We start from the raw sequence: 21,586 nt of genomic DNA, 5'->3' as shown, positions 1-21,586 counted from the left end.
GACACGCGGTTGGTGGTCGGTGAGCAGTTGCATTGTGCATCGCCTGCTTTGCATATTCTGTTATTGTTGTTGTCCTCACTGTTACTATTACTGTTCTATTTTGTTTTATTTCAATTATTAAACTGTTTTATCTCAACCCGGGGGTTTTCCTACTTGTGCTCTCCCGATTCTCTCCCCCATCCCCCCGGAGGGGGGGTAAGTGAGCGGCTGCGTGGGGTTAAACCATGACAGGTGCCTAAATCATGGGAATGCTTCCTTTAGAGATAAAGGGTCCAAGATAACTGTCCAAGACTACCTAAACAGAATTATTACCTATTCTGATTTATTTTACTGATCTCAAGACAAATATTATCAAATAAAAGTCAAACTTGGAAGTTTCGTACATTTATTGTCTGAAACATTTCTCTATGAGGATGCACATAATTTATGTAAACATAAGACAAAAAACAAGGTGAAAGTTTGGGTTGTTTGCAAAATGTTTATGTCAAACAATGGTACAGTTCTGTTTTGATTAAGGATGGTGAGAGACAGCCAAATACACATTCACTGTAGGTAATCAATCCTCTTAAGATATGCAGATCCTCAAATTTAGCTCATTAAACGTACTAATTTTATAATGTTTCCATTAAAATTTATCATCCTGTAAATCTCTTCCCCAGACAGATTCCACATAGCTACTTTTCCCTTCCTTCTTCATTAATGAAGAACAGTAATGAAGAACAGGATTCCAAAGTCCAGAAGAGAGCCACCGTGTTCAAAGATTTGCCTCAACATTATCTGGTGCTCCAACACAGCAATTGAAAACTATACTGTTTCACTTACACATTAAATGTCACATACCTATTTTAGTATCGAGAAAATTCTCAAAATCAGTTTTTGCTGAGATGACTACAGGAATCTCCTGATGGGTAAGCAAATTCACAGCTGTCACTGAAGTAAGCGAGTCTGAAAACAAATGTAATGATCACGGTAAGTAAAATATGACAGAAAATATGCTAAGAACATTACTTACTATTAAAACCCAGTTTATCTTAAATATGCATGACATTAGAATTTTGTTTAAATAAGAAAGAAAATGAAAAGCCTAATCACATTTCTAAAAAGTTCAGACGTATTACAATGTTCAGTAAGTGTGACTGATAAATTTTCATGACTAGAAAATATACTTATAACAAACACCTGAATAAAAATGGAGTAAGATTTGGACTATAACAATCAAAATAGTGAGTCCTTGACCACTATTTTTGTGCTGCAGAGTTGTATGAATTGGCTCTAGTGAGCCCTGAATTATATACTAGCAGACATTACAAAATTAAGCAAAAAAAATTCAGTTATTCAGATGAAACTGAAGCGGAGCATATAGACTATGCTTATGATTTGCTTTCTTACAGGAGAACTACAAAGCATGAGAAATACTGACCAGTGTAAAAAAAGAAACCTAAATAACCAATTGATTTCCAAACAGAATATTCATATTCATATTAGAGATGAGGAACCTAATGTCCACAGGAACGGGAGAGAGAAGAGGAGAGAATCAAGGGTGATAAACTGAAATTGATCTACAATGTGCAGCTTTGGTGGCTTGGCAAGAAGAAAATCAAACCTGAATACTCCCAGTTTTGAAGATTCAAACCCCACATCCCAATTTGGACCTGTTTCTAACTTTTTCAGTGCCTTGAAGTTGATGATAATTAAAATAATTAAATAATTAAAATAATTAAAATATAGACTGTTAAGAGCTTCCTTTCACCTATCTTCATAGCTAAGCTGAGGAAAATCTGTCTTATACTGCTACACACAAAATCTGCTTGAAATAAAATAACAGCATTTTAGAGAATAGGGCTACTATATCTCATCAGTCTTGTTAACACAAACAATATATTTATTTATTTCTGATTACTACTTTTTCAAATTTCAGGTCTCAGAGATACCCGTATTCTAGATAAAATTTCTCACGTTCAAACCACCGCACATAGTTTTCCTCCTCTGTTTAAAAAACACACAAAAGGAATCATTTCACTCTTTAAAAGCAACTAAGCAAAAAGCCTCATGAACAAGATGCTGAGTGGGTAGGACAGTCTGCTTTTAAAAATAACTTCTCTCTTCCACCCAGCAATAATTTTGATTTTATGCTGGAACCCAAAATAATAACTCCAGTTTATGAAGGCACTCTTTCTTTTGCTCATTTGCTCACATCATTATTATAATAGCCGTAAAGAGATGATATTACAGTTACAAATGTAAAAGAATGTATGCACAGTATTATAATGAGATAATGAACAATGTAAGGATCAAATCTTTGTATCTCAGATACCTCACACTGACAAAACTAGAAGACTTACCAGATTCTAATTTAATGTAAATTTTGCTAGGCTAAAAAAAAAAGAATGTTTGAAAACTGGTTGCTCACCTCTATTTAAATAATAATAGCCTAAATTTTCTAAAAAATTAGAATATACAACATCTTTTTATTTTCCTCTCCTAGAAAACATAAAAACATACCCTCCTAATTATTTAAATGAGAACACAGTGAAGAAAAGGAGTTACAAGACTATCTCTGCTGAAAAGAAAACAATTAAAATTTTAATGTTACTGGTGAATGTTTTAAAAAATCTTGGTTAATACGAAAATACGGTCCATTCAAGGCCATCAAAAATTTCTTTTTACTTAAATGCCATTGTTGACCCTTTATATGTACCATGGCTGAAATGCAAATCTGAAAGTCCATGTAGAAGTTCTTCTCCTTTATGTTATCTTCTTTGGAAAATACCAGTCCATGCCTTTGAAATGTTCAAGAAAATAGTAAGAAATACAAGCCAATTTCAACTGAAGAATGCATATAAGTATATTTATGAATAGCAGGAGTACACAACAATAGCAGAGTTACGATTCTGGAATTGTGTCCACTTTAAAGCCTCTTTTTCAAGGTCTTATGGCTATCATTATTGTGGATGAGAGTTTCTTAATAGCTCAACCAAAAGGTGAAATTTATTGTTAACAGACACAAAAAAAGCCTTTCAAGTATTTTCATGTAAAAACAATATATAAAATATATTGTAGTCCTTATTAAAAACAAGTTTTGCACCTGTGTGGTTTGGCTTAAAGCACAAGATCCAACAAAGATACAGGCATGTACATGGATGTGCGTTTCTGGAGTTAGTGAATTACTGAATTGTAAGAACTGCAAATTTCTTTCTTTGCTCCTTAACAAAAATTCTCCAAGCTTTGCTCAGCTCTGAGACAAGGGCTCTACATACCCAACACATTCAGGCTCCATTTTTTTCTGCTAGGAAGTGAACTTTATTAGAGTTATAGAAACGAAGCACTCAAAAATAAAGCAGGTTCTGTTCAACCATCACATTTTCCCACAAGATTCCTGCTTCATTGCTGTTGACATCAGATGTTATATAGACAATAAGCCACATGTTTACCAGTGAGGAAAAAGTAAATATTGAACACCGGCCTGAAGTGGAAACAAAAAATATTCAGTATACTTTGTATTTACTCTTATAGTCTCCAGGTTTTCCAAACAACAACAAAATAGTAGGCCAGGGATGCTAAATAAAGGCAATTGGTGGTAGGAGCCTTCAGGAAATCAGTCAACCCCAATTAAAGAATTACCTCTTACTTGTATGCTCTGTACAAGTCAGGACCTCCCATAGGGCTACTCTGAATTTACTCCATTAGAATCTTGTATTACCTAAGGATCTGCACAGCAGAGTATTGTTTTGCTATCTAGCAATGTATTTGCTACGTATTAATGATCTCTTGATATTCCCTATGACAGAAAGAGATCATTGTTGGTGCAAGAGCTGGTTCTGCTGTCTTTGTGCTAACGACAAATTACCATATAGCCATGAGATTTTCCAATGGGCTGGCATAGTCAGAGTTGGACTATTCACTTCTGGTACATGAGGAAACAAGAATCTGTTCCACTGCTTTTATATACTATGAAGTTTTACAGCCATTATAAAAGGAGGAATTCTAATGTAGCTGCTATTACTGTATCTGAAGCCAGGACAGGCTGATGTGATACTGTTTGACATATACAAAGAATCAAAAGACTTGTTCCCTCTCAACAGGAACAGCTCATGCTCAGCTTGACACACATTCTCTGAAGATCACTCTCTAAAATTCTTACTCTTCTACAACAAAATGCAGTATGAGAAAAACATCACCTTTCCCTGGGCTGAACTCCCTCTGAAAGACTTTCTTGAGACTGCTATTCCCATGCAGCAGTCTGTGAGTCGGTAAGATATATAAATGGGAAGCTCCATAAATGGCTTCAGGCGTATAGGTGTAAGCAGCTAGCTTCTCTTCTGTTACTTTACCGTTAACCTGAAAAGGAGCAGAAAATATCCCCGATGAATTTACTTTTTTCTCCATTGGAAGAGCAGTGGTTTTAGACTCCCCTTCCTTTTTATGCAAGTAACAAATATACATCACCCTGTAGAAATATACAATTCTGAATATCAAAGCCAGATGCATTCCCACTATAGGGAGTTTCTAGAATCAAATCTTGACAGAATTTACTTTTACTTGAGAAAGCTCCTTTACAATCTTGCCTCAGTTTATCCAAATATATAAAAAAAAATTTATATTCTAAACCCCTATGTAATATTACATTGTGCTACTGAGCTTGATTCAATCCCTGGTTAAGTAACCTGGAATCCTTCTACTCCCTTTTAATATGCATGCCCTGTTTCCAAGAAACGGAAGTGAAATGTTACCTCTGAAATCTAAGGAGAATTTAAGATTTTCTCAGCTACAGGCTTTTCACCACACTTCTCTGATGAAGTCAATGCTGCAACTTACGTACAGGAATAAAATAATAAAAGGTGGCACAACATTAAAACAACTGGACTTAAAATGAGAATTCTAAACCCAGAAGGCTGCTTAAGAATTGCTTAAGAATTATCACCCAGCACTATCAACAGGCTTTATATTTTAGGTCAATCAACTCTGGAGTGTATGGGGGTCTTAGAAGGAGATCTTTCTACAACAGGTATTGATTGATATTGACACATTTTCAGAAACAATTGACAAAAATAACTTAAATACAAAAATGCACCTTCTAGCAGTGTGCAGTTCAGAGGTATTAAGAAAGTTTAAGCTGTCTCTATCTGAGGTTCCCAAAATTTCAGTATTTTAAAATAAGACTTCACTTTTAAAATGTTAGACCAGAGTAAATGAGCACAATAAAGCTCTGAAGACCAAGGGCTGAAATTCCATCAGGGTCTCTGAAAATCTCTTCTGTCACTATCATATTCAAAAAGCCTTTTGCATCGCTTCAGAAGGACTTCATTTTACCATTTTTCTTCAGATAATTATAATTCTCTTAAGGTTTCTCTTTCCTTCCCCTCCTTTCTTTCTATCCAGACTTCTCTGTAGCTCCATCACTACCTAATTGTCTGGTTTTCATTATTTTAATTCCTGTATGTAATAAATTAAATAATGGACAAACATCAATAAAGTGGCTTGCCTGAGGTCAGCTTGGGTCTGACAGAGAAGCTGCTGTGCAGAGCGGAGCTAAAGCCCAGCTAGATCCCAGCTGACTTGTGCAGTGCCACTTGATACTGCTCTCGGTACTGCTCCCCTAAATGTCCTGGCTTTCAGGAATGCTTATTAGCTGGCATGTATTTTGGCACAAATACACACAGTCAATTTGCATCCGATGTTGCACTTGAACACACAAACCCTTTCCTAAGGAGGACAGCAGGGGAGTATCTCTTCAACCCACAAGTGCTGCTCTTCAGAACCTGTGCTGGTCTGGGCATGAACGTATAATAATCTCTTTTAGTAGGTTTCAAGCTCTTTAGATCTGAAAATCCATTCCCATCATGCATTTCAGTGGTTGTGGTTAGCCCAACCAAGGTAGCAGCACTGAGATTTCTGACTTACCTTTAGTGAGAAGTCAAGATAGCATCCAACACAGTCACCTATCCAATTTGCTTGCATTTCTTTTATACCATACCACTCAGGGAGATCGGACAAAGCATCAAACATAGCCTGATGCAATAAAAGAAAGAATCAGAACATTCAGCTTTTGTAAGCATACAAATTAAGACTATGGGTTTAATTATAACTAACAGCAAAATGATAAGGTGCTGGTAAAAACATAGGAAGAGGTGGTTTTATACGGCTGCTGCCCCAAATTAATCTCTCTGAGAACAGAATTAACATGGCGCAAGCCAGAGGTATGATGTCTCCAACAGAGATCCTGTTGTTATTAAAAGAGGCCTTCCTTTTGAATGGACTAAACCTTATACACAGAACAAAACCCTTAGATGAAAACAAACACAGAAAATATTCCCAATGGGTGTGAATTGTGGGACATGTAAGTGAGTTAATGAGCTGAACAAGACTACTGACACAAGAGATGTGCTTGCAGGTATGAAGCCTGCATTTGGATTAGTTTTTCTAGACAATAGCCTGGAGATGGCAGTCAGACAAAAGACATTTACATGTTGTAAAATTTTCAAGCTCTGACTTAAAATGGCAAAATAGAGTTTGCAGCTGCCTATCTGTTTTTCATATTTCATATTGATATTTTACCAAGTACAACAGGCTGTAAAATTGAGTGGGATCTTTAGGTGATATCATCCTGTAAAAAAAAAAAAACAAACCCAAACCATAATAATAAGGGTTCATATTAAATTCAAAATATATATAATAATACTATAATAATATAATAATGGTATAATATATTATGCAGCAGAGAAGAAATTAAGTGTTGGCTCCTTCATTAGCCATAATGTCCAACAGCCAACCTGTAACTTCTATGTATACTTATAGTCAGCAAGAGATATATCCATATACTTACGTGCTTTCTGATGTGTGGCATGGAAACATAACAAGTCAACTAATATTGGCCTAAACCATTTGAATAGTATGTTTTTAATAAAAGAAGTCTATAAAAAAAGTAAAGGAGAAGACATACAAAGGCATGGATAACTCAAAACTCATCTTATTTTTCACTTCGTAACACTTCACGTTTGTGTTATGAATACTCCATAACTGTCCAAAATCTTTACTTTGGCAGAAGTACAGCCAGAGGCATGAGTCACTCAGACATATGGTGAATATGCTGAACAATTACAGTTAAAATCTAAGAATAAGGCAATGTGTTGAATAATTTTTCCTTCAGCTGTGACTCCCAACATCAAATGTGCAAGCTCTTTATTATCTCATTAATTGTTAACAACCTGCAAGGATGGGCAGTAGCTATTACGTGCTGCTCAAATTAAATAGTGGGTAGTTAGATAATTAGTGAATATACAACTCATTCTTTTTCAACTCTTGTGTTTTAATTACATTCTTAAATATTTTCAGAGTGACATGCAGAAAAGACATTATAAGGATTACTTTCTAGTTACTGCTCTGTTGTGCATCTATCATTCAAAATACAACAAAGGGCACGCCCTTCGTAAATCATAGTATTACACCACCACTTGGGATTATTATTGCTTTCTACATCCTTAAGAATAAAATTCATTTTCTGATGATTTACAAATAATAGAATGGCAAGGTTTTGGAAGGTTTTAATCATTCTGTAACTTCAATCTGTTGCAGCTCACAATTGCAAGTATACTATATCACAGAGAATTCCAAATTCTCATTATTCTCATTAATTTTAGTGTTCCAGAGACTACTGAGCTTTATCTGCCATGAATAATCCATGTACATACATATCTACCAACGAATAATGAATAACTGGAGATATATATAGATATAGAGATATATAGACACCATACTTGGATACATTCTTTGTAAGAACTTTATGCATTTTAGAATGAACGAAATTGTGCCAATACACATAGAACTGGCTGGACACATTAGCAGATTTTTATAAATTCTCCTGCTTGGATATCCATCCTAATCTACGTTATACTTTGCTGGCAGAAGCAGCTAAATGTGCATGTGCTCTACTGAAACTGTACAGGCTGTAATTGCTTGCCAGCAAAACTTTCTAGATGTTTTTTCACTGCAGGATTAATACATCAAGATCTTTAATACCAGTGCGATAATGATTTTAACTCTAGTTAGTTGGCCTTATTAGGAGCTATAGGCTACAGTTTGACTTAGCCCAATTCTTCTTTGATAATGCAGTTGCTTCATGCAGCTAAATACAGTAAGAGCCAACTTAGCTTCACCTGAACGAATATAACAAAACTTATTCTGCATGATGACACAGCCTAACAGAGTTTGCAAACACAAACCATTCACATCTTAATATGCACATGAACAGTAGCATAGCATGATAAAAACAAAAAACAAAAAAAAACACTTTAAGAATTTTCACTATGGAATTATGATTCTCTGTTCTTTGTACTCAACACTACTTTGGTTTCTTGTCAAGGCTACGAATAGCAGGTGAAGTAGAAGATGAACAACATGTAAAACACAAACTCTTCACAAATTGTTACACAGGCAAAAAATATATAGTATGTATACTGCTAGCATGTTAATAAGTGTTTCTGGATGGTAAATTAACCTAGGATACCCACTAACAGGAAAGTAGAAAACCACATTAATTCTTACACACATTAATGCACTGTACATTCGAAATTCATCCATGCAAATTAGGAGGTTTTTAAAAATTGCTTAAGGAAAACCCTTTTAAAAAAATTTTTTGTTTTCAAATCCAATTGCACTACACCTTGCAAAAATATAAATCTATAAATATATGTTAAAACTATTATTAATTTTAAAAAGTTATATGTAGCCTGTTTGGGTATACGACACTCTTGAATTGAAGCTGACCAATGCTAGCATAGAAATTGCTGAATATTATAAGCTAGTGTTTGAAAAGTTAAATATTGACTCCATGAATTTTGCTTCCATGTTCTTTTTTAAAATCACTGCCATGTTTGGTAAAACATCTTATGAATCATTAAAGTAGTCCCATGAATTCTGCTCCGATTATTATTTTGCAATTACTGATATGATTTCCTTAAACAAAAATTCTCACTCTTAAGGGCATGTACATAACTCCTAGTCATCTGTGCCACAAGTTTGTAAACTACGTAACACAGAAAAGACAATCAACAGGAAGATTCCCAGCACATAGGCAAATAAACAAAAGTAAAACCATGTTGGACGCTGCAAGGGACAAAGAACAACAGCAACCTTACAATCCAGTAAGCAGAGAGTAATAAACTTATCAAATAAATTCCACTTTCAAATTTCTGATGATGACTTAATAGTGAGAAACTTGGGAACGTTAGGTAGCAGCGTCTTTCTACTTTCATTTTTCATGGCTCAGGAAGAGACGATAAAACTTAAAATGCAAATGTCTAATTACAGGAGAAATTACTCCCATCTTAATTAAACACAAGTCAAGGTAAAGCATAAATACATTTTGGCAGTCTTTCAGATCTAAAGATAGACTCAGGAAAAAGCTAAAGAATTCAAAGCTACATTCAGGGATGAGAATGACTTCAAGGCTCTTACACCTTTAGGAAAGTTTGACTTAAGTGCTGGAGAAGTTGAAGATTCAGGATAAACTAATGTTTCACAGGACTGCTTTACTCTTTCAGAATACCTAGAAAATTCTGGCATAGCTAGAAGATGAAAGTCAACCAGCTCAGATGATCAGAGAATCAGAAAATCAAGATGAGTTTGCTGAAAATTCATCACACACAACGATGACCAAGTCTGAAACTAGAAGTAAAGCATCTGACAGTGGAAAACTGATCTGACATATCCAGCTGTTTAGTCTGTTGAAGATTCATAGAGAAACAGAACTTCAGTTTAGCAATCTTCAGACAGAAAAAAGTACATAAAATCAAAGAACAGAAGTGTTTTATAACTTCCCAAGAGTATCTCAACTCCAAAAGTCCTGCTCTTGCTTGTAGTTCAAAGAGGGAGGATTCTGCTGAGCCCCTAAAAAATTCAGTCTCTGACTTCAGGAACTCAAATTTTTAGTAAGATCAGTGCCTGCCACTAATTTCACACTTAGTGAGAGGATTTCAACTCCTCCATGATAGTAAATGAAATAAAGTGAAAAATCTAAATGTAAGCTATAAAGCCAAATGTTACTCTTTTGTCAATGAAGACACTTCAATGAAGTTTGACAAATTTACAACAACAAGACTAAAATAAAAAGGTCAGCAAAAGGTTTCATTTCAAAAGCATTCAATTCATTAGCAAAATAAAATTGTCTTCCACTAAATTAAAATAAAATTAAAATAAAAAGCTTTGCTTCTGAGGAAGAGTCAAAGAAATATTCAAGATCTGTTTGGATTAAAATGAAATTCTTCACTTTATTTGATCAAGCTCCAAAAGAGTAACCGAATATAAACTAAAGATTACACAAAATAATTTCATACAACTTATTATATTAACTAAAGTACAGAAAATTAAAGTTAGGCTGCCCACTGTTTTATTTTGCACTCTATTGCACAGTTCCAACTGTGATTATGCAAGTACAGCTTCTGCTGGTATTTAATCTCTTGTTTTTTGTTTTTTACCTTCAATAGTTTCTGCCTGTACTATCGTAGGTCACTCTTGACTCTTATTTCCCATGTGTGAAGTATACTGAAAACACACATTAAAAAGGAGCAACAACACAGATACTGTGTGCGCTTAAAATTCTTTCTCGTAAATGTCTGAACCATCAGAGTTTTTCCCTTTCTTTATCGTATAATTTATGGCCAACAAACACCTCTAGTTTGACTGTGTAGAACTGAAGGAAAGAAACGATTCCTCAAAAGCAAAAAGTAAAGCCAGCGTTCTTCTCCAGATTTGCTCTCCTGTGTTGTTCTCATTGTAGCAATTACCAAAGAGAAGATACTCCCTTTCCAAAAATGAAGCGTATCTTTGGGATAAATGAGTAATTTATTCCATAAATATAAAAGCTCTTTAAAACATCTGTTATCATTTTTAGTAGTACTGAGCATTCACTGTTTTGATTAATCTTATGCCAACAAGAACTTAAATTTATATTGATGTAGCATCAAATGAGATGCTGCATTTAAACTTAGGTGAAAAGATCAGCCTGGTCTGGATATCCACAAACAATTTTCTGTCTTGCCAAGCTGACAAAGCCGGTGTCATTTTTTTATATTAATGAAGTGTTCAGCAAGCTGTGGAGACAGTGCTCTTGGTCCCTGTCCAGGAGAGAGCTCTCAGCCTGACTCAGGAGGAAGACTTTCAAAGCAAGGTTTATCAGGCCCATTCTGTTGGAAGAAGACAACTATGAGCTAGACCCCAAGTGTGTGAAGTGAAAAAATCACACATAAAGCATGAAAAACTATAAAGAGCCAGCATTTCTATTCTCCTCAATGATGAGGCATTACCTCATGCTATGAAATCCAAAGTACTGTCAAGACTCTCAACATCCTAAAATGCAATACTTCAGTTTCATTACATTTCATTACCATTCTGCTTAGTATCTCAGAAAAAAAAATAGAAAATAAAAAAAAAAATCAAGCAAAACACAATTACCTAAAACAGCTCCAATTCTATTCAGACCAGACAAAGGGGCTGTCAGATGCAGCGCAAACCCAGAGAAAAACTGGAGAAGAGCTGGTAGATCTTTTGTTGTTTTCCCTTCACATGTTAAACATCTAAGTTCCTGTGCTTCACAGAATATGAGAAAGATTTGTCTCTAGATGTCTGTATGAAAAAAAAAAACCTAAGAAAAAAAAAAGAGTACTCCTTATCTGTATTGCAACTGTAAATTAGAGTGGCAGAATTTTGTAGGCCCTGTCACTTTCCCCAGTATTTAAATTAAACATACATATACTATCTTACTGCTGTGCAAAGAAGAGAGATGATTTAATGCAAAATTTGAAGTTTCAAGTGCGATTTTATTTTGTTCAAAAAAAGATTATATTCTGGCTATTTGGGTGATTTTTGAAAAGTAAAATATGAAAAAATATTGTATAAAATTAATTTAGGAAGAACGGGGATTATGCAAAGACTAACTTTACAGATTCTCATTCGAGGACTCAGTTGACTGTGCATAAAAAACCGCAACAGCCATTGACAGGTACACACAGAAAATACTAACATTTACAGACAGATTTTTCCAATGAATCTGCCTACAGATTCAGCTGGGTAACCATAGCAACTAAATGTTTTAGCTTAAACATCTTAAATGCACAGACAACAATTTGAATAATAATGCCATCAGTTAAGGCATTCTTTTATCAAAGAAATCTGTCAAAAGAAAAATGACAATTAAAATGTTCTTTAAAAATCCATAAAAGCTGCTAGACCATTTCATATATATTTCACAGTTTAAAAAATGGGTCATGATTACTTTATTACTTTACAGAACCAAAATGCTTTCTGCTGAGCGTTTATAGCATGGTCAATATTTTTGCCCTTTGAAAAAAATTCATTGCCAATAGTAAATTTGCCATAGCAAACACTTCTCTGTTTGTTCACATTTTTTTATTTCAAGAAAGGACTATGAGTTGGTGCAGTAACAATAAAGAAATCAAAGAAAACCCACAGAAGATGATTCCTCTGGACACAAAAGAAATCTAAAGAATAGCATGTGTAGGAATGAAACACTGACTCCTGTAACACACGAGATGATTTCACAGCCCATTACTGATCACATAACTCCTTGTTGCTATTTGACTACTAATTTAAGCATTGCAGATGAAGATTACCCTTACTAGTATTTATTTTTATTAAGGTTGTGAGATACAGGAGAAAATATAAAATGATAAATAGGTGAAAGAGAGGAACACAAATGACTACAAAGATCATCAATATGCAGTATAAATAGGTTGAATAGTTAACAACAAACCAATTTGTGGATGCTCCAAGTAGAAAATAAGTTGTATGCATACATATTCAGCCATTATTGCTAGCTGGTAATTTGCATCAAGAATTAAGGGATAGCAGATTCATTAAATGTATTTTAAATGGAACCTTGTCTATGAAACATGGTTATGAAATAAAGACTTACATTTTCCTCTAAGCCACACAGGAAAGGAGTTACTTACCATAAATAAAGCTTTTTTTCAACATGCTTTCCGCCATGTCAACTTAAATAAAACTCTGGGATAACTTCTGGAAGGAATAGGGAACAGATTTGCAGAGAGCCTTGTTGGAGAAAAAGGGCAAGGAAGGTGGAGCTTTCTGACATTTGATCTTGAATTTCTGTAAACTTTTCAGAAGAAATAATAGTCACCATGGAAGGTGCAAGCAAAAGGTGACCAGAATCAAATGGCTTTCCCCATAAGATACCAAGGCCTCACTGGAGAAAGATGAGTGGGAGAAGTAGAACACACTTAAAGAATACTAACCCTCTAAGTCTAAAAGTAGCCAAAGTGGGAAAAAAATACAAATCTTCCCCAAAAGGTGCAAGGATTAAATTACTATCAGATAACCTCTTAGTCCCTTCCATTTTTTAAATTTCAAAATAAAAAGTAGTGAAACTTCAGTGAATAACAGAAATCTAGCCATACAACTCACAGAAAGCCTGATCCACTTAGCTCTCTACCTTTTCCCAAACCAAGTAAGAAGATCTTGCACAAGGAAGGAATAAATCTGCTCTGTGCCCATGAACTTGTCCAAGCTGTGAGATACAGGAAATAGAGGGCCAGGTGAGTTCTGATACGAATTCTGGCAGTATGGCTCAAAGACCTAAAACCTACTCTATACTGACAGAAAACATAGGTCTTCGGATCAGAATGATTTTGACCACATTCATCTGGCACCATCTTGCCTTAACCTTCTGGACACCTTCAAAAGAAGCAGAACTGGACAAAAGATGTTCAACAGGCAATTGACTCAGAAATGGGGAATAAAGACCTCAGGGCCAGACAAGTTCTGGAAGGGCGAACTTCTATTTCCATTGTTTTTTTGATGCAAAAAAAGTTGACCATGGATTTGAAATCCCCAGTCCCATTAAAGATAGTCTTTATAATGTCCTCTCAGATTTCCCATTTACAGGAGTCTGGCATTTGGAGCACCATAAGTAACCTTCACCATCTAAGCCCAGCTTGGACAAAAATGCCCTCTGCTACTGTAGCATCCTGAGCCTTCAGGTGCCTGAAAATAACTGCAGCGAAGGTACTATACACATATTCATGGTGAGCCCCGAACAACTGAAGAAAAAGGGAAGTGAAATCCATAAAGAACCTGGTATTATTCTAGAGAGGTATGTTCATTGGCAAACTGTCAGATAAGGATAAAAAAAACCTAATGGTTGTACTTATTTATCATTAGAAGCACAAATATGTGAAGTCTCTGAACAGCAAAAACTTTCAAGAAAAGGAAGTTGTACTGGTAGTGGTCCATGATGTAAGCCAGGAAAATCTCTTTATGGAAATGAGTGTCTTCAAGATCAAGAGACATGAAGTAATATCCCCTGTTGAAGTGAAGTTATTATCACCACTGTTGTAATCATCCTAAAATCATACTAGTGATTAAAGACCTTTAGCTTCTTAAAGAGTTGTCTCTACCCTCCACACCTATTAGGACTAGCTCTGTAAAATCTGGACCCTCTGCTCCAAGATGAAAGGCTCTGTAAATTATAAAGGTAAATGAACATCTCTCTCTCAAAAAGCCCGGTCTCCTGGCAAGGGCTTTTGAAAAGAGGTGGGAAAAAAGGCTTGAGGAATAGGCTGGGAAGAGTGATTGCTGTCACCATGGTGTTCAACGCTATGCTATTTAGGACAATATGGATTCAGATCAACTGTCAACAGCCTGAATCCAAAGAAAGAGTATACACAAGAAACAGATAACAGATAACAAAAGAACTGGGATGACTATTGTAAGGAATGAAGAAATGTGTGCAAAGTGGAGTTTTGAGCATAATTAGTCAAGATATTCAGAAAGAGGAGCCAAAGTTGTAGCATTTAAGATCTGTAATTTGGCTTCTGTCAAAACGCTGTTGTGAAGCTTCATGGTTATGTCAGTGTGGGCACAGAGTCTCTAGGATTGAAGTACTTGTCCAGTGTTAGCTGAGAGACAGTCTCCCTCCGATGGACAATCTTCAATTGCGGCTTGCAGTTCATGGGCCATTCAGAGCTGTATGGCCAAAACAGTCTTCTTCAGAAAGTAAGACACAACATGCTATGTTATCTAGCCTCTTGCAACTTGAAAGAAAAAATTAAGTACCAAAAAAGGGAATTTATTTATCTTAATCTTCCAAAGCATGAAATCCATCTAATATCAGATATTGGACTTAGAACAGCAGAGTCTGGTAATCTGCTATTCTTAGTTGAAGGGGGGGAGAAAAGCAATTTTCTTCCCCCTCTACAACCAAATGTTTAAAGCCCTTGCCAAAAGAAGCAAAGTGAGACTGTTCAAAATGTGCCAGAACCACAGCAACAAAAACGGGAGTCAGTGGAGGGTGAGCAAAAAGGAAAATCCAAACCACCTGCTGATACTTGGTAGCATCTGTCACTGTACAAGAAGTGGGAGCACATGAAGGCAATGCTTGCCAAAGCACTTGAGATGGGAGCAATATGGCATCATTCATCAACGCGGTTGTATCAGCTAGCGTAGACCCTACAGAATATCAATCATGCACAGAACAAAATGTTGGGAAACCATTAGAGAGATCTGTAGAGTACTCAACTGCCCTCTGTGGTAATGCTTAAAGGTTTTGTAGAGGTTGACATAAATGTTCATCCCCAAATGAAAAGTAGAAGCAGCTCTCATTCATGATGCCACTAAGATGTTCAAGAGCAAGGGGCTGTTTGCACTTTTGCCCTTCATGTAAGTATGGGATATGGTAGTCTCCTGAGGTGACATCTTCGGGGGGAAGATGAGGGGGTGCTGTGGAGGCACAAGTTACTTCTTGTCATCAGCTGAGCCTGCTTACTGGAGAATACATGTGGGAGACATGATCATCCCAAGAGCTGATGCCTTTCCTGTAACGACATTTCTTAGGTCAGAGACTAAAGACAAAAGATAAATCCTCCTCCTTACACGAGGGTGGATATTGAGCAAGAGGTAATAATCCCATAAGCCAAGGGTGTTTTCAAGGTTACTGAAAAGCTCCTCAGTCTTGTCTTTTGGTCTTTATGAGTAAAAATTTAAGGCTGATTCACCCCTCTTAGAGGGAGGTAAGTAAACAGTGATGTGGTGCAAGCACGGATACAGCCCAGAAATACCAGTCATTATTTCCTACAACCTCTATAAAGACAATAGACAAAAGATGTATCAGTAAAGGTAGAAACTCTAGTGAAGCTCCAGCCTCAAACTGAGGGACACTGTGAGTTGCGGCAGACCCTGAAATATCACAAAGGTGATCATGAAATCTGGTGACAAGAGCACCAGGAAAAAGCTCAGAACATTGTAATCATTTTGTGATTGTGCAGACATGCTCCATTTTTGCTTCAGCTATAGCAAACGTTCCCTCCTTACTGCCAGAAAAGGCAGCACAAACAGAAAACATGCATCTCAAGTACCTCTCTGTGCATGAGGAATCAAAGCATCAGGCAGGATATCTAAGGTTTTTCTCTTTATTATGAGTGGACCTAGAGTGAGACCTGAATTTCTTCTCCCTGGATGATGGCAGAAATTCAGTCTCTTGAATCTGTGGCTCAGGAAAACGGTCAAAGATGAATTTTTAATATTTTCTTGGGAATAACTTTCTCAATCTGTACTTGAAGTCTCACTACACAAAACACTTGGATGGAATAAAAACTTCACCCAGACAAAACAGGAAGTAGATACTTTCATCTCAGAGAGCATAAAGCCAAATATTTTGTTGAAGAATTCCTAAGTGTGGAAGTTATGCTGTCCCATCAGAATCAAAATTTGAGCTCATAACAAAAAAGGATGTTTAAATAACTTGAAAATATTTTTTAAATTACAGATAATCAGAGTAGAGCATGAAATAAAGTATAATAGAAGGTCCAAATGATCTTCAATAAACAGCAATTAATCATAAAGAACTATGGTTCAGACACATGTGGAAGTGAATGCTAGGTGACAGGCTGTACTCCGTTGCTTATACCATGCCCACAAGTCCAACAGGCTGACTAGGCGAACAAGTTTCTAGTTCAAAAGATTGCACAGCTGTACACTGAAAAGATGCGGAAAAGCGCTTGATGGTAAATATGGGATGACAATGTGTGAATGCAGAATTCATTCATTCACCTCTAATTTATGCTTTTTGATTTCTTCAAAACTTAATCCCATACCAATTACTTAGAATTCTTAAAGATGTGAACAGAAAGACTTCAGGGATAATAATTTTTATATACACACATACACAGGGATAGATCACGTGTATTATTACATAATTATATATTACACAAACACGCATATATAAAAGACCACATTCAGCTTGACGAATATTTCTGGATGAAAAGTCACCTCTTTTAAGTGCTACCATAATTTCCAAAAACTGTATTCACATACCTTTGCATAAGCAGTAGTTTTGATAAACCACTGTCTGAGGTATTTCTGTTCCACTTTTGCTCCTGAACGCCATGAGCAACCATTGTCGTCCACCTGTTCATTAGCTAGAACAGTCTGATCCACTGGATCCCAATTAACCAAGGCCTAAAAAAAGTTGCAGGAAGAAAAAATATTTTCAGCAGCTATTTCAAAACCAGAATCTTCTTTTTCAGACACCAAAAGAATTATCCAGAAACATTCTTTGGGCCCCCGAGTTTTCTACATTTTTATAGCACCCATCTGAATCAGTGACATGGACTCAACTGAAGATGTTTTGAATATTCATCCTCTCAGAACTCCAAAAACCCAAGAATGCAGTTGGCAGCATTTGCCTTGATTGATCATGCTAGCAGGATAGGTTGACACTTGAATATTAAATAGGTAAGTGTTCCAATTGACTATATTGCAAACTACATAGTCTGATGCTTAAAAGCTGCCCACCACTAACCCAAAAGCGTTGAGTCAGACTGAGGGGGATGAATAACCAAGGAGCTCCAACTTGAGAGGACATAATCACAAATCAAACTCACTCACCCCAGTGTTGAACAATTTAGCTGAGCATTTATCATAAAGGCTCTAAGACCACAAAAGAATCCTAACGGTCATTCCAGAAATGGTACTCAATGCTAGACATTAACTTGAAAAAATGAACAGAAAGGGGAAAAAAAAAAAATCAAAGTGATAATGAAGAGCAATCCATTATTTTGACCATTTTTTAGTATTTGAGCTAAATCAAAGTTAAATCAGCCTGACTGAAAAACAGTAGCTCCAGCTCCACAGCGTTCTAATACATTAAACATTATTTGAAAATTTCAAATGCATTCTTTGGGTATGGGGAGGACTTAGTACCTCAGTCTAAAAACTAATCACTGTCCTCATATTACTCACTTTACATTTTATCTATCACTGATCACATTCTGAAATGCCCCAGTTTCCAAACAACTAATATTGCTTAGTTTTAAATATGCTACATATTCTTAGAAACAGTAAAATATCACAACTATTTTACAAATCTTATAGTGAGGACAGCAGAAAGACGGATGCATGGATCATCCTCCTTCGGAATACTGTTGCTGGTTTTGTTATCAGTGTGTGGTATATGTCTGTGTGTGCGCACGAAGTCTGATTACCTACACCGATTTATACAAAATTTATCATAATGAAATGAATGAAAGTCATTCTTCGATGAAAACAAACTCACTTTCAAATGAAGCTTGTGTGAATTCAGTATGTCACTGGAATTTAAACTTTTTACTGTTTGCCTACCTTTTATCTGTTATCTACCAGTAACACCACCGTTTTTTATAAAAGGCTTTTGAAAATTCATTGGGAAATTAAAAGCAATCAATACATTCCACTATCACAAATCTATTTTCTAGACTTTCAGAACACACAACTTCTTCAGTAATGATACAACACATTATGAAGTTGGCTCTAAAGTAATGATCTTTTAATTTATAAGTTCTGAAAAAAACCCCACACCACTACAAATTTAAAATAACAGCTAAAGAGAGATAAATCAGATAATATTAAGAATTAATAAAATGCCATAAAGCAGTATTAGCATATGCTTGTATAAAGTTGCATAAAGCAGTATTAGCATATGCTTGTATTAAATTGGCTATGACTCAAAGTTGAGAAAAAATACTGTTTCTGTTTTGATAATATTGGATCAAACTTACGATGAAAATTTTAGAAGGTAACTGAACTGATCTATAGGAGTATAATTATTTAGCATAACATTCTCATGATTCATAACAGGAAGATTTATCTAAATAAATCATGCAAAACAAAGCAAACACGCATTTAAGAAATCGATAGCTGAAAGGTCTTGTGTGTGAATTTTTAGAGTTGCATTTTGTTCCTTCCACCTCTCACAGCCTTTTGACTAATATCCAGAACCTGGGTATTAAATTAAATCCTTAGTTCCTACTCGTACCTCACACAGGCAACCTCTTGACAATGACAGCCTCTGAAACTATGGCCTCAGGAAGCTGCTAACTGTCATCTACACAAGAGAGCACAGTGCAAAAGTCTACAGAGACCACAAATTATTTAGATCTCCTCACTACACCAATGCAGACCATATGCTTTTAAGGCAGGATTCATCTCATCTACCTTCAGGTATCTATAGCATAAGTATCTATCTCCAGGTTTGGTGTCTATGGTTCCACTACAGTCTACAGATACCTAATCAAAATAATCAATAGAGTCTAGGCAGAAATTAATCTCAAGCTAAATATGACACCCATACCTGGCCAGCTCAATAACCTCTACAGAACATTGACTAGATCAGTATTGCAGGAAGAAGAGAGAGATTTTGCTACAGTGAATAAAGATGCCCTCTATGGATGCTGCAGCACCCAGACGGACATTGTTAATTCTCACTAATTCCAGCTCCCGGACATACCGAGTCTGTGTCTCCCTACCAGGGTAATTTCTGGCCAGACACACATACTCCTGGAACAGAGCGTTAACTAGACTAACGCTCTACATACATTATTCTTATCACCACAGTAAGGCTACGAATTATCTCCTTGTACCCACAATGAAATTGTCAGACAGGAGACTTCAAGCTGTGCAAAAGTACTGCCTAACATATATTGCAGGTAGGCTGAAGACATGGGATAAATATAAGCATTAAGTATATATGACTGTTTGAAGGGACCCAGGGTTATGGGCTATCTCTACCATCTGTTTCCTGCCAAAAAGCAACTGGTTTATATCCACCAGAGATTACATCCCCTACTGGTTGACAGATGCTGATTTAAGTCTGCAAACTGATCCTTGACTCTTAAGAGAGAAGCAGATGCAATCACTGGTACCCAAACACCTCCAGGATCCCACAGTACAGGGAGCCTGCATGCACAATTTGTTTTGTGTATCACCACTCCTTCTAACGATGCAGCAAGCCTTGTGCTTTTCAGATTCATCTGGGATCACTCGTCAAGCAAGTAAATTTACAGATAAATATAAGTTTGTTATGGCAAAGGTAGGGGTTTAATTTTTTTATTACAAACACAGAAAATAATTACAGAAACACCTCCCCCCGCCCCAACCCAGCATGTTAGGACATATCAAATATTGAATCTTTTTGCTGGTTGTCATTTAAGATCTCTGAATACATCTTGCCTATGGAAATAGGAGAAGTAGCTCAGTAACACCCTGCCATTCCAAATGCTACCTTTCACCATCAACGTCTTTCTCTGGGTTCAGAGAATAATTAGTGTACATCCCTAATTATATCCTATGGGGTTTCCTGGTTTCTATAGAATACAAATGAAACGTCAAAGCGTATTTAAGAAATCTTAGTTTCCATTTTAAGTTAGAAACGTTCACTAAATTGCAGCTTTCTTTAGGTGCAGCTGTTCAGGTATTTTGCAACTGCGTTGCCTTGGCTATACAGAGAGTTCTTTGGAATGCTCATTTAACATCTTTGTTTCACCTCTTGCTTAAGAAGTTAACTGAACCCTTCCCTTTCCAGATAGCCTGATACATATATTTACAAAATATTATAGGGTCAATATTTTATTAATGTACTCTAACAGAAAAACAGCTGTGATAGTCTTACAGCATCTAATATTTCTGTAATGTTTTAGAGATCACAAACAGGGTCCAGGAATTTGATGGTTAGCCACATAATCTCCAACTATCCTATCCAATCCTATCAGTTCTGAGACAGCATCACAGTAATGTTATACAGTTAAATAATCTTACTGCTGAAGAGACTCCTCATGATCACATTATCTTATATGTTTTCATGAGAGGGAAGTTAAGCCCTAGAAAATTCTATATTAAAGCCATGAAATAAACTAATAGTAGCTATATTCTGATCCTGCACTTCAATGTAAATCACTGAAAATAAACATTTGACTCACTACAATACTCATTCATGTTAGTTAGTTACATATAAAATTTACCTACATATATAATTCAGTTATATATAAAATTCATTATATTTTGCAGTGATTTAAAACCAATAGAGCACAAAATACCTATCCACTTAATGAATGTGAATGGATGATCCAGAAACGTGCCACTGACATAATGAGTGACTTGAGTTAGTGCACCTGCAAAGTATTGAAGGTCAAAGTTTGTACCTACCTCTTTTTGATACACTATCCCAGCTTCAAAAAGCTTAAGAAAGAGATATTGTGTCCATTTGTAGTACTCTGGTAAGCAAGTGGTTATTTCCTGCAGAAAT

At 35.9% G+C, this 21,586-nt stretch overlaps 1 protein-coding gene across 1 annotated transcript in view; it reads right to left on the bottom strand.

Annotated features, from left to right (window-relative positions):
- The window catches only part of LARS2 (leucyl-tRNA synthetase 2, mitochondrial), an 86,049-nt gene that overhangs the window by 40,907 nt on the left and 23,556 nt on the right, over positions 1-21,586 (bottom strand). Inside the window, exons 5-9 of the mRNA XM_009586538.1 lie at positions 21,487-21,576; positions 17,344-17,487; positions 5,902-6,009; positions 4,179-4,338; positions 841-945 (exon numbers count right to left, since the gene is read on the bottom strand). Coding sequence (XP_009584833.1) covers positions 841-945; positions 4,179-4,338; positions 5,902-6,009; positions 17,344-17,487; positions 21,487-21,576 — 607 coding nt within the window. The remainder of the gene's footprint in view (positions 1-840; positions 946-4,178; positions 4,339-5,901; positions 6,010-17,343; positions 17,488-21,486; positions 21,577-21,586) is intronic.

The sequence above is a fragment of the Fulmarus glacialis genome, unplaced genomic scaffold (assembly GCF_000690835.1).
Source record: "Fulmarus glacialis isolate BGI_N327 unplaced genomic scaffold, ASM69083v1 scaffold15381, whole genome shotgun sequence".
In the NCBI taxonomy this organism is placed as follows: domain Eukaryota; kingdom Metazoa; phylum Chordata; class Aves; order Procellariiformes; family Procellariidae; genus Fulmarus; species Fulmarus glacialis.
This window is presented reverse-complemented; position numbering and strand designations above follow the sequence as displayed.